At 40.6% G+C, this 17886-nt stretch overlaps 1 protein-coding gene across 1 annotated transcript in view; it reads right to left on the bottom strand.

The window, feature by feature from the left end:
• Positions 1-9273: 9273 nt before the first annotated feature.
• FAT3 (FAT atypical cadherin 3) overlaps positions 9274-17886 on the bottom strand; it is a 635634-nt gene continuing 627021 nt past the window's right edge. Inside the window, exons 25-28 of the mRNA XM_011363289.2 lie at positions 16520-16633; positions 14386-14445; positions 13766-13801; positions 9274-13137 (exon numbers count right to left, since the gene is read on the bottom strand). Coding sequence (XP_011361591.1) covers positions 12515-13137; positions 13766-13801; positions 14386-14445; positions 16520-16633 — 833 coding nt within the window. The 3' untranslated portion in view covers positions 9274-12514. The remainder of the gene's footprint in view (positions 13138-13765; positions 13802-14385; positions 14446-16519; positions 16634-17886) is intronic.

Raw genomic sequence — 17886 nt, 5'->3', positions numbered from 1 at the left:
TACAAGAATCATGTGGTTTACTGGTCTAGTGACACTCCCAGGAGAAGGGTGTTTCTTCTTTGGGGCATGCCTTTAGGCTAAATGTGTGATCTCGCCAAGTGGGCACACTAAGGGGTGACTTGGGGAGTGCTTTGGAGCTTCATAATATCTTTCAGTCACCCCTACACAAGCATAAAACTTAAGACCGTGCTTGCTCTGCAAAAACAGCTGCAAGAAAGTCCTCATAGGACCTTGTGGGGGTTGCCTCTGGAGAACAAAGTACGAAGTTTGGGGAAACACCTATTCCTCATGACCAGCAGGGTACTGAGTCCTGGCCTCAAGTTCTCACAAGGCCTCTTGGCAGCATCCACATCTCCGGGAGCTCTCGTTCTCTAACACAAGACTCCCACTCCCTGATGGACAGGCCCATGATCCAAGGATGTCTGGGGAAAAGGATCCTCTTTGATGCCAGCCTCAGAAGGTTAAGGATTCTTCTCATCTCCTCCTCCCCTCAGTCTCCCAGCTTAGAAGCTTCATCTTCCATGAATTCATCCATAGCTCTCAAATATAAAGAAGGCAAATCATTAAAATTTAAATATTATAACTTTGTAAAAGCAAGAAAAATATTTAAATATACAGCAGGAAAAATATTTAAATAGAGTGAAAAAATAGAATGTAAAATGATGTCAATACTGTGATTACAACTGTGAAAAATTATGCAAATGAATGAAAGACTGTAAAGTAGTAATAGAAAATAAAAACAGAAATTGTTAGGGTGATTAGGGTGTAGAGTATGGTAAGTTCTCCCTCCACCACCCCCCCCCCCGCAAAAGCTTATTTAATATTGCTGTTGTCGCTTGTCAATCAAAATGTGTCAATCAAAATGAAAGACTGGATGAGGTCATTTTGCTGGAGAAGAGAGGTTTGGTAATCTCTGTTGGGCTTGTTTCTTATCTCTAGGCCTCTTCGAACTAGAAACTAGAATCTTAGCGCATGCCAAGCATCTATAGTGTTTGCTCCTATCAGGAGCATCTCATTAATCCCAATTCTGTAAGGTAGACATGGTTTGTTAATACCAGTTCTGGAAAACCAGGGTTGGTTCCTCCTGGAGTTTCTGAGAGAGACTCTGTTCCGAGCCTCTCGCCTAGTTTCTACTGGTTGATGACAATCCTTGGTGTTTCTTGGCTTGTAGACGAGTCACTTTGATCTGTCCCCATCTTCACATGGCATTCTCTCTTGTGTGTGTGTCTGTCTCTCTTTCCTTCTTCTTATAAGGACAATAGTCATATTGGATTAGGGACCACCCTAAGCATGTGCGACCTCATTTTAACTTGCCTACATCTGCAGTGACCCTATTTCCAAATAAGATCACTTTCACAGGTAGTGGGGTCTCGAACTTCAACGTGTCTCTTCAGAGAACACAGTTCAACCTGCAACAGAGGACGTCAAACCCAGGTGTCTCTGAAACAAAATCTATGCTCTCGGGTGGGATCTTGGGAAATCTTGATCCCACAATTAAAGTAGGAATTTTTAAATTACAAAATCAGGTACAGACACCAGAAAATCATTCTCATTGAAGCATTAATAAAAAGCATCACAATATACCTGGGAATATTTAAATAAGTAATGCTGAAATCATGTGAAAAATGGGTGATTCAAGCACAGTAGATTGTGACACACATGCTGTGAATGCTGCATTCATCAAATAGTGAATATAGTTCTTAATTTTTAACTCTATGGGCACTAACTGGAGATTAATAAGTGCTGACAGTCTCTTCCTGTTGAAGCAAGTGAGTGTAATTTCTTGGTAACTTGACATAGTCTCCTTTATATATAGGAGTGATTTATTCATCCCCTTGGCCCCAGTTCAAAACATCAAGTAATGAAATAGATTTACACACACACAGTTACAAATGGAACAACTGCAGTGGCTTAGTGTTAAGGAAGACAAGATTCAATTGCAGTTTGTACATTTTTTTCTCAAGTATTTTTCAAGTCTGATAATCATTTCTATGATTTAGATTCAATCATTTGATCCTGGTTTTTGCTGGAAAATCAAAATCAAAAGAAATAATTTAATTTGCTGACTGCATTGTATGAATCTTGCTCTTCACATTATCCAAATATAAAATCTCTGCCAGAAGATGGGAAAATTAAATTTTCTCATTGTTAAAAATCATCAGAATAATTCAGTAGCATGCCTCCAGGTTACAGTTTCTCTAATTACCTTGTATCCTGAATTCTTAATTAATTATATTCTGAGACATGAAAAAGTCCCTTTGTGCTCAGAGCCCATCCTAAGCCTTTTTCTGTGCTATGTGAATTATTTACACAGTAAATCTTATCGCTGCATTTCAGTTTTATCCCTGAAGTCGTTGCCCTTTTGGTCATTTTAATCTCATTCCTCTCAGAGTCAATTTCCTACCATTTGGAACAAGCATCCAGACTGTTAGCCTTCCCACACACCAAGATCTTGTCACCTGCCACTGAATTCCTTTGTGACCTAGTTAAATGCCGTTTCTTTCTGGGTTACAATAATGATACAGCCTAAAAGTCTCTGCCTCAGGACGTAGCTCCTGAAATTGATTAGGGACTTAGCGTCATTAGAAGATGACTGGGTGAGAGAGATGACAAGCCTCAATGTGGAATATGCAACCACATCAAAGCCCCATACCTCCTATCTGTGCAAAACACATTTAAATAAGGTGCTGGATAATACTCCAAAGAGTTTTCTCAGCTAGTATGACTCCAGAGAACACCTGAACTTTAATTGAAAGAATTTTGTTGTTGTTGTTTATAGTTTTAATCATTATGACGGAACTGTTTCTCTAGCAACCAGACTAGATGGGCCCCCAGAAATGATTAAGGCTCCTTTTACACCCTGGAACTTGAATGAAAATTAAGAAAAATGACATGTGACTATGCTTTGAGTGCTTATTATTTGTCAGACACTGTACCAAACTCTGTGCATGCATCACATCATCCTTTTCTTGAAACTGACCTATCTTGTAGAGGAAGCAACATTGTGATTGAGTAACTCACCGAGGTTTGCACAGCTGGTCTGTATCAGAGTCCAAGGAAGAGACCCATTGTGTTTCCCAGACATTGAAGTGTATATGAATTAGCCAGAAAACTTGCTAACATGCTGATTCTGACTCAGTGGGTCTGGGATTCTGGTTTTCTAGTCAGCTCCTGGTGAGGTCAATGCTGCCTGCTGGTCCATGGACCACAATTTGAGGACCAAATTTTACCCTCTACAGAAATATGTTATGGTTCCTTTAAATGTTCCTTTTTCCTTTTCAACTGATGAAAGCTCATATGGAAATCCATGTTTAAGGATTCCTTTGTGTTTTTCTTCGTCGCAGATATGAACATGATGGCCTGATATTAAGAGAACCTCAGCATCAAGCTCTGTGGAGTCTGGTTTTCATTTTTCTTGGTAAAATCTGTCTTGCCTGGACCCCGCTATCCAAATGTACAGCCTGAGAGTTGGGCATTTAGTGTTTCAGAGAAAATGTTTTTTTGGTGGTTTGCCAGTCAGCCATCTGGCCCTTCTCTGTGAACTCTGCCTTCGACAGGCAGAGAAAAGTAGCATAGGTGACAATGTTTATAGAAGTGGAGACTTACAGGGTCAGTTCGCATGGTGACAGCAAGTTGCCATAGCAGTCCTCAACCTTGGTTCTCCTGAGAATCTAGAGCAGCAGTATGGCTTCTGGAACATGGATGGGGCCAGTTCTATGCACTTGGCGGATTGAGCTATATAGTTGTTACATTTGTGTGGAACTATTGGTGGGGTTATTATTTGATGAAACCATTTGGAAGGCAATTAAAATGGGATAAATACTCAGACTTAAAAATGGACATATTCTTTAACCTAAAAATTCTAGTTCCAGAAATCTATCCTTCGTAAATCTTAACACATGTGCACATCTGCTCAAAGATGTTCACGGGCACATTGTCTGTAACATCCAAATAGGAAAACAGTCCACCAATGAGGGCATTATTAACTACATTATGGAATAACCATGATATGGAAGACAATGCAGTCATTAAGAAGAATACAGCACTGACCTGTGAAGATGTCTAAGAGAGATCTCTACGGGAACACAGCAAGTTTCAGGACAATATATAAATTAGGATCTTATTATGCGACTCCCTCCATACACAGGGAAATTTCATTATCTGAACTCACAATTAAAAGATTGAGTGGGGGAAGCAAAAGTATTCACACTAAGAAAATATTCAATAATGAATTGAAAACCTAAAAAAAATTAGTTTCTACTCCAACATCTCTCCCTGCTTAGCAATGGAGTCGGTCTGTGCTGCTCCAGCTTGAACTGATTGTGGGCTTTGTAAATTTAGTCCCAGTTTGTGCAGCTGACTGCCAGATGAAAGGGCACATCTGGCAAAAGAAGCAGGATTTCCCAATGCCTGAGAAAGCTGCGTGGGAGAGCTGTTGGAATCTCGTGGAATCCTGTTGGCCAACAAGGGCTGGTAGATCAGAAAACATGTAACAAAGGAAATTGTCACAGATCACAAAAAAGCACTTGATAGAAAAGAATTTTAATATAAAGGGTTTAAAAATGCTCCCTGCATTTAAAAAGAAATGATCCTGTTTGTTTTGGAGGGAAAAGCAGTGTGAGAAGGTCAGGTACAAAGTGAAGGGGGATCTTTCATGCTTTGCTTTGATGTCTTCGTATGATTTCTGTCTTTTCATGAGAAAGTGGTCATCTATTATTTGGAGTAATATTTTAAAAAATCCAAAGTATATTCACAAAGATTTTCTTTTTTAAAAATAAATATATGTTAATATATATCTACATAGAAAATGGCCTAGAAGGATATACTCTGATATTATGAGTGACCATTTTTGGAGACATCTAGAGGGGTTCTTTAAGACTTTGTTTTGCCTGTATTCATTTCTTAATTTTTGTAATAACCTTGTGCGGCTTTGGAAAGAAAAGAAGGAAGGAAAGAAGGAAGGAAGAAAGGAGGGAAGGGAGAAAGAGCTAGAGAGAGTGAGAAAGAAAGGAAAGAGAGAGAGAAGGAACAGGGACGGGAGAAATAGCAGTACAAAAAATTAAAGGAACGTTTTCAAAAATGTTTTTGAATTCTCTATTTTTAAACCACTTATTCCTGTTCTGCTTGTTAGGCTGCTTTAATTTTTTGCCAGTTTGTTTCAAGTTATTATTTCTTGTTAGATAGTTAGGTTGTTCCAAATCTTCTTTATTAAAAACAGTACAGAGCAGGTATAATTGGCTGAAAATTAATTAGAATTTAAAAGCAGATGAATACAAAAAAAAAAAAGTTTTGCGAAATGGACCAAAATGCTTCAAAATGAATATCTAGGTTAGAAAACTGCCCTGTTGTGCACCAAAACTTGCAGTTAACCAGAATTAGTGACGAGATGGTATTTTTTGCTCAAATCACTGTTGAATAGCATTGTTCTATTGACCAGTGTCCATTCACCCAGGAAGTTTTGACAGAATTGTGTTGATTGGATCTTTTGCTTCCATAGAGAAGGGCAATTAACAATTTGAGGAGCAGTATCATGCAGACCACATGGAGTGCCCCATGAAAAATGGAAATTGTTAATTGCTGAGAGTTTGGGCAAATGGGAATGCCCACTTCTGGTAGAAATTTCAGGTGGAGATTCCAGAGGGCCTGTGCAGGGACTCGGAGGCCTGATGCTGTCCTCTGTGAAGCCTGCTTACAAGGTCGGCCTTTGGTTGGCATCTGGAAATTTGAATTTTGGGAGTGTTCTTACATTTTAGTATCATTTATGCTGAATACCCACATTCTTTCTGGGAGTCTGGAATTTTGGTACACAACAGGCAGACCCTGCTGAGATCAGCCTCCCATAAAACCCTAGATGCCGTAAGTCTAAAGAGCTTCCCTGGTTAGCAACAGCCATGAGCACAACTGTGAAACCAGGTCCTGAGTCCTCCTAGGGAAATGTTGAATCTGGGAGCAGTTTTGGAGACCCTTGACCTAGGCACAGAAAAAGAAAGTGATCTTTCCACAGAGACTTATTTCTAAGCTTAGAGCCTGCCCTTTTCTTTCAAAGAACAAGCAGAGACTAAAGATCGATATAAAAAGTCTTTCCCCCATTCCCCAACAGACCAGTTCTGTTTCTTGACATCTCTGGGCTGTATTCCCATTTTTGAGGTATGGATGGAGATTTAAACCAATCCTATTTCTGCTAAGGGTGGCCACATTAAAGACATGAATGTGAATATTCCTGGTGCTCAATCCATGAACACATCACTGCAGTATTGGGTTTGAAGGCAGGAGACGTCTAGCATATTTAACCCTTGTCTCTTTTGAAATCCTTGCTGTAGTTACTAGATTCACCAAAATGAGGAAGGATTTATGAGGTCAAGGGAATTTAGCTGGAGACATCATTAATTTCTTTCAATCAAAATATTTAATGAGGGCCAGTATTGTACTGGGAGCCTGGGAAACAAAGATAGAGAAGACACGACTCAAGCACCTTAAGGTTTGGTGGGGCGGGTATGCTGGAGGTGGCTCATACCTGCTGGCAAGAGCTGACCGTTAGACCCAGGACTTTTGCACATTGGTTCACAGTACCTTGGCAGCTTGAAATCAGCCATGATAGCAGTATTTATACCACAGAAATTGGCAAATGCAACACATTGGTGTTCTCCTTCTTTTATCTGGTTGTTAAGCATTTATCCGCATACCACTGTGGGGACGGACAAGTGAGGAGGGTAGCAGCATACCGAACTCTGCCAGCATAGTAAGGATTTCAAGTAAGGAGATATCGAATGCCTACCCAGAGGCCATTCTGCATGGGGTGACTGCAGGATCCTGGTCAGGTTGAGGCAGGAGGAATTTTGCTGCCTGTGAAGACAGGTCGCACTCTGGTGGCAGTCAGCAGGCCTGAGGGGCCTTTTGCTGCTGGTGCTCGAAGGGGTTGTTCTCAGGTAGGTCTTGGCCCTCTCTTGCCAAGGCAAAGCAGAGGGGGCTCTTCACCTCCTGGAGTTCTTCCTGGTCTCAAGCTAACTTCTTGCAACATCACTTCCTTTTCAAAAGATCAATTTGTCCCTCCCTTTGATTTCTCCTGTATATATTTTGACTTTCACTCTATGCAGAAAAATTTCTAGAGTTCTTTGGAGAAAAAGTCAAATGCTAATTGTGTTCCAAACTTTTGGATTTTTCTTTTCTTTTCTATTTTGAGGGAGAGGAGGACTGGAGAGGCTGCCTTGAAAGTGGGGGGTTGTGTTTAGAAGAGATTTCTGCAGAGGTGGGACTTGACTCGTTCATCCCAGTCTCCAGCACTCTTTCATTTTCATCAGAGAAAAACCCCACAGGGTTTGTGCCCAGTTAGAATGTACGTGGAAGTCTTTCTGGAGGTAAGAAGTCTCTGAAAACAAAACCACCATGCCCTGTGGAATATGACTGCCCAAATGCCACGTGAGCAATTAACTGAAGACAAAAGGAAACACTTAAGAATCAACACGATTGTTAGTTTCATTTTTTCTTTTTACTTGAAAACTTGTTTTAACCATCAAATTTTGTAAGTTATAAACCTGTACACTGTTGGTTTTTTGTTTTTTTTTTGTTTGTTTGTTTTGTTTTTCTTTCTTTTTTTCTTTCCTTTTTTTTTTTTTTTTTTAGAAAAAAGAACACCGGACTGAATACTGCCAACAGCAATATATGCAGAAATAATCCATTTCCATAAGGGATAAGATTCACTTTAAGTGTTAACTTTCCCCTTTGCATAAGGTTTGGTGTGATGTGTGTGCAAGTTTAGGTGAGTATACATGTGTGAGAAGAAACAATATATTTCATTCTGAATCTGAAATGGCATAGGTATCAGGTACTTAGTAATTGGGCAAAACACACTCATTTAAAAAAATGTCAATAAAAACATTTTCTTGTAAACAGAGAAAGTTAAATGAAAACAGTAGAACCAAAGAAAAGTTATAGTACATTTTGCAATGATTAAAAAACACCATTTTCAAATTTAAAATTCTTTTTGTGGGTGCATGTGGTTACCTCAAAAGTTTGTAGACCAACAGCATGGATGACTTAGAATTGTATTTGACTCTCCCAAATTAAAGCATCCTGATAGGCATCAAATACAATATCTACAAAAGCTTGGAAAAATTGAAACCATTATATACAATTATATAAACATTTTAAACACCAAAACATACATCTTTTACAAACCAGCCTGTTTGCAACAGGTAAATTTACAAAACAATCTCTCTGATACAGTGCTTAAAAAGAACTGCTTCCATTTCCGAACACATTTGTAACTTCCCAAAATGCAGTAGTATGGGCTCCTAAAATTGGTAAATAGTAGCAATTCAGGTATTTGTTTGCTCGAAGGGTACTATAGTACATACTAATGGGTCCAAATACGCTCCAAATGACTATATGATTCTCTAGTGCATCCTAAACACTGGAAGAGACTTATTATGGCCTTTGTGTAATATTACATACTTGTAATTATTGCTTTTCACTGTTACATAAAGAAAGAAAATCTTATTCTTTTCCTATCTCTTAGCCAGTTGGCTAAATATTAACTGATGCCAAACCCACAAATGGTGACTTTAAACCTAGATTATACAACCAGAAGCTTAAAGACATTGTGGATTTTGTCCAGAATAATGTGCAGTTGAACATTGCATGACCAAAACAAAGAAAAACACATAACTACCTTCTCACGGACCACACAAAATGATGGTGCTGAAGAAATGCCTTTTAAAATCCCATTTCCCGTGGTTTGAAACTAAAACATAGAACATAAAAGCCTAATCGCTTTGTCAATATCTGTGTACTGGGAGGGCAACAGAGTGAATAAAAGAGACAATTATCTGGGTCACTCATGCAAAATGAAAACTAGATCTCCCTGAATTACCTCACGTGACAGTGTTTTCTGGATCTTATATGATTTATTTCGCTATCACTTTTCTCAAGTCCCCCAACTTTGATTACGTAGACACAGCCATTAGTGAGGGCAGTGAGTGGGTGGGTGTGGGAAGTAAGTAGGACTTGGCTGGTGGTGAAATGTCTTATTTGTTTTTTTTCCAGGCTGTGCTAGTGATTCTTAAGGTAAGTCCCAGGGAAGTTCCAGGAAAGCATCATTAAATTCCCTGCCACGCCTTCACACTGATTCTCTGACAGGGCAAACCTCAAACGCATGGACTCGACCTATTCACATCACTAAGTCTTCTATAATGGCATTTCATGGATGATCAGGACATGAGTACATGGAAAGCTGGCATGGAATGGAACTCAGCAGCAAAATGCTTGTACAAGAAATTGAATAAACACTTACTTTATTCATCTTTTACAGTCCCAGAGTTTCCGCTTACTATATGACAAACATTAACAGTCCAGCTACTCTAAACTTAACCAGAATGTGTGCAATACAAGTAAAGTGCCTACAACGGGCTATAGAAAATGGCTTCTGGGAAGTGGCACATACATGTTAGAAGAAAGAGAAAGACACTAATTGGCTTAAATATTTTCCATGTGGTTCAACACAGCGGAGGGGGTAGGAACAAATGCCAGCACTAGTAGAGGAGAAAAAAAGAAAAACAAAAATGCACCCAGCAGGTAATATGATAAACAAAGTTTCACCATAACTGATGGCTGGCCTGAAATTATCACCCCATCCTCATTTTAGAAAGCATTCATTTGACAAAAGCAGCATTTTGATAAACGTCCAAAGAAATGTGTGAATTCTGTAGCTGCTCCCTTCCTAGGGGGGCTGCTAGAAAATGTGAGATCATGAGGCTTCCAGAGAAATAATCTTCATTATTTCTAGCATATTCCAAACCAGGAATGCTAGAAAGGCAGAAGGTCCAGCAGAAGCTGGCACATACCATGCCGCAGGCAGTTCATTGGCGAACAATGTTATCCAGAAAGAATATTGGCCAAATGGATGAATTTGAATTCCTGTTCAGCTACTTAACTTCTTGTGTGAGCTTGGACAAGTGCCTGCCCCTCTCTGGGCATGTTTCCTCTTTTATAAAATAAGAAGGTTGGATACATAGGTCTTAAGGACCTTTCCAGCTCTTCGAATCAGCAGTCATACCACAGTTCCACCTTAGCCTGACTGAAAACCATCTAATAATCTACAGGGAAGTCTAATTTTCCAAAAAGTGAAAAGATATGTGTTTAAAGGTAATGAATCAAAACACAATTCATGCTTGACTGGTACACATTTAGCTGCAGAGTTACTCTGCAGAAAATCAGGGGAAGCTATCCTGAAGAAAGAGGCATTTTATATAGGTCAGAGCAAAGGGTGGGCACAGTTTTCTTGGGTGACTTCACAACTGCATTAAGATCTATTTATTCCTTCATTACTGTGTCAGTCAGGCATTCTCCCTGGAGGAGATGCTGTGTAAGCAATAGTGACTCACTGGCATTAATCTCATTCTAATATTTCCTGGGGGCAAGAAATGGATTGTTGGTTTTACTTTGATGGTTTTTATGTCATTGCATTATTAAAAGTGTAGCAGTGATTCTACTCTAGACCATTAGTTTGTCATTTTCTCCATGATTCTTGCAAATGTGCTTCTTATATTAGAAATATACCAAAGATTTTATTCTCAAAAGCAGCCTTAGTGAAATTCACGTATTTCAAGACCACAGTGCAGATAACGCTTCGATGAATAGGTCCAGCCAAGAGACAGTACGAGGAGAAAAGTTGAAAAATCTGTGAAGTGCATCCATGTACTCAAGAAGCTTGAGAATGAAATTTTGTTTTACAAAAAATTTCAGAAATACTGACTCCGACAAAGAAGTGGATTAAACACAACTGAGGCAACTAAAATATGGCTGAATGGATGATACAGACTCCGGACAGCACAATTACACACCAATGCCATACGTCAAAAGAAACTGTGGACACAGATTTGCTCGTTAAGCAGATAGTGCAAATATGCATTTATTTACCATGGCCACTGCACACGTGGCCATAATCTGATTGAAGCAAAAGAGGAAAGTCTCTCAACTTGTCAACTTTAAGCTTCAAGTATTGAGTTATTATGTTTCCAGTGGAATGATTCCCCTGTCAATTTTGGAAACTCATGGCCAAAGTCCACATGTCAGATGGGAGGAGAACCCTAGGGTGTAATTAAACATTACACATTTTTCAAATAAGAGTTTAGTTCTGAAAAATTATAACAAAATACTGTTTTTTAAAAAGCGCAGTTTTGCTTTAATATAAATGGCAGTACCAAAATAAAGTGAACTGAACTGGAGTAAAATATGGCATTTGGTGTTTCTCTAACATCATAGAGATTAGAGAAATTGAAAGGTCTGCCTTGCTGGCAGGATTTTTAAAACAGTCCATATCTTAAAACCGTCACATTAGCTTTCCTCAAGAGCAGCCTTATTGAGTGCAAGCACATATTTGTACATAGGCCCAGACACACACGCTATTATAATTTATACACGAGAACTTATCTACTTTCTTCTTTTTAAAAACGTAATTGCATTTATAGTGATGATGATACTGATTTAGAACAACACTCAAATTTTATCTGCATTATCAAGAATGGTGATTATCTGGCTGAAAACTTTGAAAGTGTTATATTTTCTTTTATGCTCTTCTAAATTTGTGAATTCTGCTCAAACTGCTAAATATCTCTTATTCTAGAGAACAGAGTACCAAAATACTACTTTTTTTTTCTTTTTATTTCCTGATTCTAAGAACAAAGGCCAATTTCTGCAGTAATGTTAAAATTATAGTTACAGTCAGGAATGTTTACTGGAAAACACAAAAACAGATAATCACATTCTTCCTAATGTTTGAACCATGTTAACCTCCCCAACCCACAAAATGGAACCCAAATATCCTCATATTCCTCTACATTATACCTTTCTCAAAGATCATAAAACCCAACTATATCATATTGGATGCTTAACACAAACAAACAAAAATAACTAAGCATACTAAACATGTTACCTAAACCTAATTTTATAGCTGAAAATCGGGCAGCTTATAAAAAAAATAGAGTTGATTTTTAAAGGCTTCAGCCCATTTTCTTGTTTAATAATATTTGTTTCTCTTTTCTTTTGCCTAAGAGACTAACTTTTCCAACAATCATAACTAGTATTTTCATTTAGTCCCCCCCTCCACTGGCTCCAAATTACATGCCTCTTTGCTTGTTGCCAGTTATTAATACTGCAAAGACTGATGCTGTAACACTTTCCAGGGCACAATACTGCACAAAGCCATACAAGATTGACTGTGTAACTTACTGGGTGAAATTTATTCCCCCTTTAAAAACTCGGTGTGCATTCTTGGTCATGAATGCAAGCACATAGTGCAAGGGCCATCAGTCACCTCTTAGAAACAGTTTCCGAGCCTTTCCTTTTCACCCAGCTGTAGTCAAGCTTGCTGGAAACAGCGTGACTTGTGATGAAGTTCCTAGTGGAAAATACTGCATTTCCTTCTCCCGTAACACACTACTCTTCATGGAGACACAAGCCCAGCCAGTCTCCTTCCACTCTCCGTAACAAACAGTGCAAAGCACCTGAGGTGCATCTTCTACACTTGGGTCTGGTGCTGAGTCTCGATAAAGGGAATGTGAAGGCTGGCGAGGCTGAGCTCTCCCACACTCTCGTAGTCACTCATGGCTACTTCGGAATCGTCAAAGCCACAGTTGGCTGACACATCCGAGGATGAGGTGCCTCTGGAATTGTGCAAGGATTGAGACACACTGTCTGCTGGGCCTGCTGTCTCTGTGCCCTGGTTCATGTTCACGGCAAAAGTACTAAATTCGCAGCCTGCAGGAGGGCCAACCAAATCTGTTTCATTGGGGAATGGGTGAGGAGGGAGGTACTGGCTGGGATGGAACTGAGGCCTTCTCCTGCAGTCGGGGCTCAGTGTGCTGGCCAGTGAGACAGGCTGGGAGGGCGGCAGGGCTTCATACTGGTCCGGGAAGTCCTCCGGCAGGGGAGGGGGCAGCTGGTCCTGACTCAAGAACTCCTCTTCATGAGGAGGTGGGTACTCGCTGTCGATGTCATAGCCGCCTAGGTAATAATCGCTCTCCAGCTCCCGTGTGCTGCCCTGGTGTGCAGACCCTCCCTCCTGGTTCTCGTAGTTGGGCACTTCCTCTATGTCTGACAGGCGGGCCCCAGGCATCCAGTCAGAAGTGTCCCAGTGATAGGCTGTAGGAGAAAAGCCGTGACAGTTAATTTCCTCCAGGCTGGAGGTTGGGGTAGGTTTTGGAAAGGAACACATAAGGGGCCTGACATGCAATTAATATCCAACAGACCTTAAGAAGCCAAGTCATGTGCATGCTCCTGACAGGGATCAATCAGGGGCCAGCCATGCTCTGGCCCTGGGAGAACAAAGCGATGGCACCTCTGAGAGATGGTGCCTGGGTGCTGTAGAGCCTTATGCCCAGCCATGCCGTAAGAGACAGCCAGCAAGGGCATGTTGAAGAAACACAGTTCTAGGACCCCCTTTCTCCATTCTCTCTTCCTATCCACACACTAAGTGCAGAGCCAGGCTGGCAACATGCTCGCAGAGAGAGATGCATCTGCCATACTGTGGACCACAGAAGGCAGGGAAATGTGCACACAAATGGATGACTTGCACACATAGGGGAGTGGCTGGGGGAGGGATGCGGGCAGGGCTTTCAGGTCCAATACCAAGCTCACAAGACACCTGGAACATGCAAAATTCAGATTAAAGAAACTCAGAATGGATGGAGGAAGAGGGACAGGGTAAGAACAAACTCAGCAATTCAAAACACATAAGTAAAATGTTATGCTGGGGTCGTGGCAGAGTCACCTCGGTTGTAGTTCTGTCCTTGATCCATGACAGACACTGTTTAAATACAAAGTAAGAAGTAAAACTGACAATCCAAACCATGTGAAGAGGGTAAGAGAACATTTTAGATGATGAAAAACATGCTGCTATTTCTCTCCATTGTTATTTAGAAAACAAAAAGATAAGCCCATCTATACCGGGTCTTAACTGTTTTAAGTCACTAATATAAGTTACCTGATTGAAATCAATCCCCATTATATTGTAGCTTTGAATGATTTCTTAAGTTTTCCTAGGTCATAGTAGGTTTCAGTGAATATATGTTGAATATAAGAATGTAATTTAGTATTAATCTGTATTTCAACTAATTAGGTACTCTTTTGAAAGAAATTTTGTAAAAAGAATACCCCACATATTTAAAAAATATGAACTAGATTTTTTTCTCAAAATTTTAAAATTCTCACTAATTCCTGGAGAAACATCCAGCGTCTCCTCTGAAATCACCTGTTTACTGCCCCCTCTGTTGCTAGCTGATTAAAATCACCCCTAGTTCAAAGTAACAAGGAAGCAATATTCCCAAAAGGATATTTCCAAAAGGATAACTCTTTACACAAAGAAATGCTAGGGAAGAAAAAAGTAAATACCTTCATTCTCTATAGTGTCAACTACATTGTTGACAAGCTGAATGACAGTCACTATGGACGCTTGTGGCCAGGAAAAGAAGGCATGAGAGAGAAGGACAGCTTCAGGTTAGTTATATATTTTAAACACACAGCAATAACAGTGACAACAAAAAAGATGCAGCATGCAAACACCCAAAGCCTTCCCATAGTCCTTCCATTACGCAGTGCTCCAGTGGACACTTTTGTCTACAAGGACCTCAATATTCTTGGAAGGGAAAGGAAATAGCAGTACACCTGGGGGTCAGTCTTCCTGAAAGACATGATTGGCAGGGATTGCTGGATCATAAATTCACATCTCCTGGTCCAGTGAAATCAATCCAGGAAGGCAATGGCTCATCAAGCTCATGCTAATTTCTCATTAGTAACTCCCAAATGCTCTATAGGAAGACCTCACTATTCCTGAAGATACTTCTTTGTTGGTCAGCCATGCTGCTCCAAACCAAATGCCATGATGGAGGATAACCTCTGCAGGACTGATGGCTTCACATTCACAAGATGCCACTGATAGCCTAGAGCGATCCAAGGCCCAGCTTTCACCAGTGAAGTGTAGAGAGACATTATCATTTGGCCTCTGAAATAGTTAGAACCAGGGAAGGAGATTTCTGTGTTCTATATGAGTTGACTTAGCAACAACAGTGTGTAGAGAGGTGATCAGGTTTAAAACTAACTTGTTGAAAATTCCTAACACTGCCTGCTTTAGTCAGGACCAACCCCGAATGTTAAGCGTGTAAGGTCTAGTGTGTGACCTTAAGGGCAGACACAGCAGAGACCATGAGAGTAGTCAACCAGGCATCACTGTCAGAGCTGCTGCCCGGAGTCCGGAAACAATCTGTTCTCGGCTGCTTCTCTATGAAACACAAACCGGCAACAGCTTTCCTACCGGTTGGGGATGAGGAAAAGAGGGAGCACTGAAGCAAACAAATCTGGAGGCGTGCCCCTGCCCTTCTGAGAATGGTCAGAAGAAATCTACTGTTATATGGTTTGCCATCCCAGCAGTCAGATACACTGAAGCTTCAGTACCTCTCAGGGGTGCCAGGTATTGCGGTGAAAGAGATTTGGGGGTGAAAGCAGACTATTTCACTTTCGTGATTGCTTCTACAGTTTTAGAGCTCATTTGTTTCTATATTTACCTGGGGGGCAAAGACTATGTTGTTTTCATTTTGTACTTCTGGGTACAAAATGTCCACCATAGGATTTAGCACATAGGAGAAACTCAGCAAGGATTTATGGGTTGAATGATTACATAAATGATTACATAAACAAACATAAATTAATATTCAATTTTGCCACTTGCTTATAAATGGGAAAATGACATAAGGTAAGACTATCTCTGTGGGTGACTACTGGAAATTATTCTTGGTTCACCAGCACATAGCTGTTTTATGACCATTTCTGCTACCTCCTCTGCCCTAAGGAGACCAACCCATCCCCCAAAGCTGGTTCCTCTGAAAACCTAGCCCAGTATCCTTTTCATTAACAGAAGTTCACAAGAGGTAGAGGTAGCAGCTTTGGAGTGTCAACGAGGTCCATGAACCACACAGAATTGCATGCAATGTTTTGGGAGTATGTGCATTTTCCTAAGGAGCTGATCCAAAGTATTCAATAGATTCTCCAAAAGCCCATGACCCCAAAGGATAATAAGTGGGATTCAAATGAATGAAGATGCCATTCCTACGGGAAAGAGATTCTATGTGGGGCGGGGCGGTCTTGCCTCTGAACTAATTTCTAAAGATATGGAGGTTGCATGTATAGTGAGGAAGATAATCATTAATAAAATAAAAAAAGAAAGAAATCACATTGGTTGCTAGAGAGTATCACTTGGGATGAGGTGGTTCCATCATGAACCAAATCAAAGAGGACGTGTTACAGGAGGTCCAGGGGAACTGCGTCAGCTTCTGACGCAGAGCCGTGGGCCTGCTCACAGCTGCAGTGCAATACGTGCTCCTTCGGCAATGACGGAGTCAACATAAAAGCTGGTGAACACGCTCAAAAGCCCAAGATCAGGTCAAGAAACAAAACTGGTCACATCATCTTCCTCTCAATCACTGACAGGAAGCAGAACCCACCCTCGGGGAACAAGTCCATGACTTCTTACCATTGTCATCACCAGAGTCCGACTGGAAGGAGCTCAGAGACTGAACTTCAGAGTTGCTGCCTTTATTACTGCCTGCAAAGCAGGTCACTTCTCCCGGGTCATCAACTCCTTTGTCTTCGTGGACAGTCAGAGAACACACATAAATGACACTGGTTACCTGGTGCATATTTCCAGCCCTGCCACCCCCAGAGTTCATTTCTCAGCGCTCTTTCATTTGCTCAGGGAAAATAATTTAGCTCCACAATAGAGAATTGATTGTGCCACTGGGGGCAAAGGTCTGTCTGTCAATCAAATGATTTACATTATAGATTCAAAACCCTTAACCTGTGGTAAATGAGCTTCCAAATAGCTGACAGCTGAAGTAGCTGCTCCCTCCTCAAAGTAAGCCTAAGTGAAGAGTGAAATGAGGATGAAGTGGCTGGGTTGCTCTTTGCCATTCAGAGTTAATTTAAATCATTTACATGAACCGATGTGGTGTCAACACCAGGTTAAATGAGATTACTTTTAAAATAGGGGTATACATATTTTATAGGCAAGAATGCCATTACATTTATCCTAACTTCTATCTCTGGGGAGCGAGTGGAGTTCTCGGCATCGCCTTCTAGAGGGCAGCGTCACATCATCTTTGACAATGACAGTTTCTATATTCTAAGACGGCAGTCAGTGGTGTAGACATGCTCTTATCCACACACTTCCTTCCTCTTCGCCATACAAAGACAGCCTGAACAACTCTAACACATTCCTTCTCCCCTCCCCCGCCCCCAAGGCTGCTATCTCATTATTTAATGGACTAAAGGAAGCAGTAAAAACAACCCATCTCCTGAAATTAGCAAGTGAAAAATGAATTAGTCGCCTACAGATTGTCTTGCCAGCTAACGGTCTTGCTTAACAAAGAAGGAAATGTATTCAATAAAAACCCAATAATACTTTGGGGGGAAATGCGAGTTTTGGCCTGAGGTAGATTCTGGAAATAAAGCTGTCACATTATGAAGTGGGTGGAGGGAAATAATCATCAGGAAAAGCTTCACATCATCATGTAACATGATGGTACAAAGAGATGGTGACTTGTGATTAAGGGAAAAGTTGTTTCTGTTCGTGGCTGGAGAAATTACTGTTTCTTCCACAAAGGGTGATGTCAGTAGCAGGCACTGTAGCTCTGAATGTGCCTAAGCCACAGCAAAATGATGAGTTCAATGAACAACTGACATAAGTGGAGAAGAGACACCAGGGAAAAATTTACCTCCCAACAGCCACATCACAGAAAATATGAAGATATGCCTTGGAAAAGCATGATGTGGGCACTGGGCTTAGTCCTGAACACAAGGAGGAAAGTGACAAATGATCTACCCTGGTGAATATAGTGCTGT

The sequence above is a fragment of the Pteropus vampyrus genome, unplaced genomic scaffold, assembly GCF_000151845.1.
Source record: "Pteropus vampyrus isolate Shadow unplaced genomic scaffold, Pvam_2.0 Scaffold84, whole genome shotgun sequence".
Lineage (NCBI taxonomy): Eukaryota > Metazoa > Chordata > Mammalia > Chiroptera > Pteropodidae > Pteropus > Pteropus vampyrus.
This window is presented reverse-complemented; position numbering and strand designations above follow the sequence as displayed.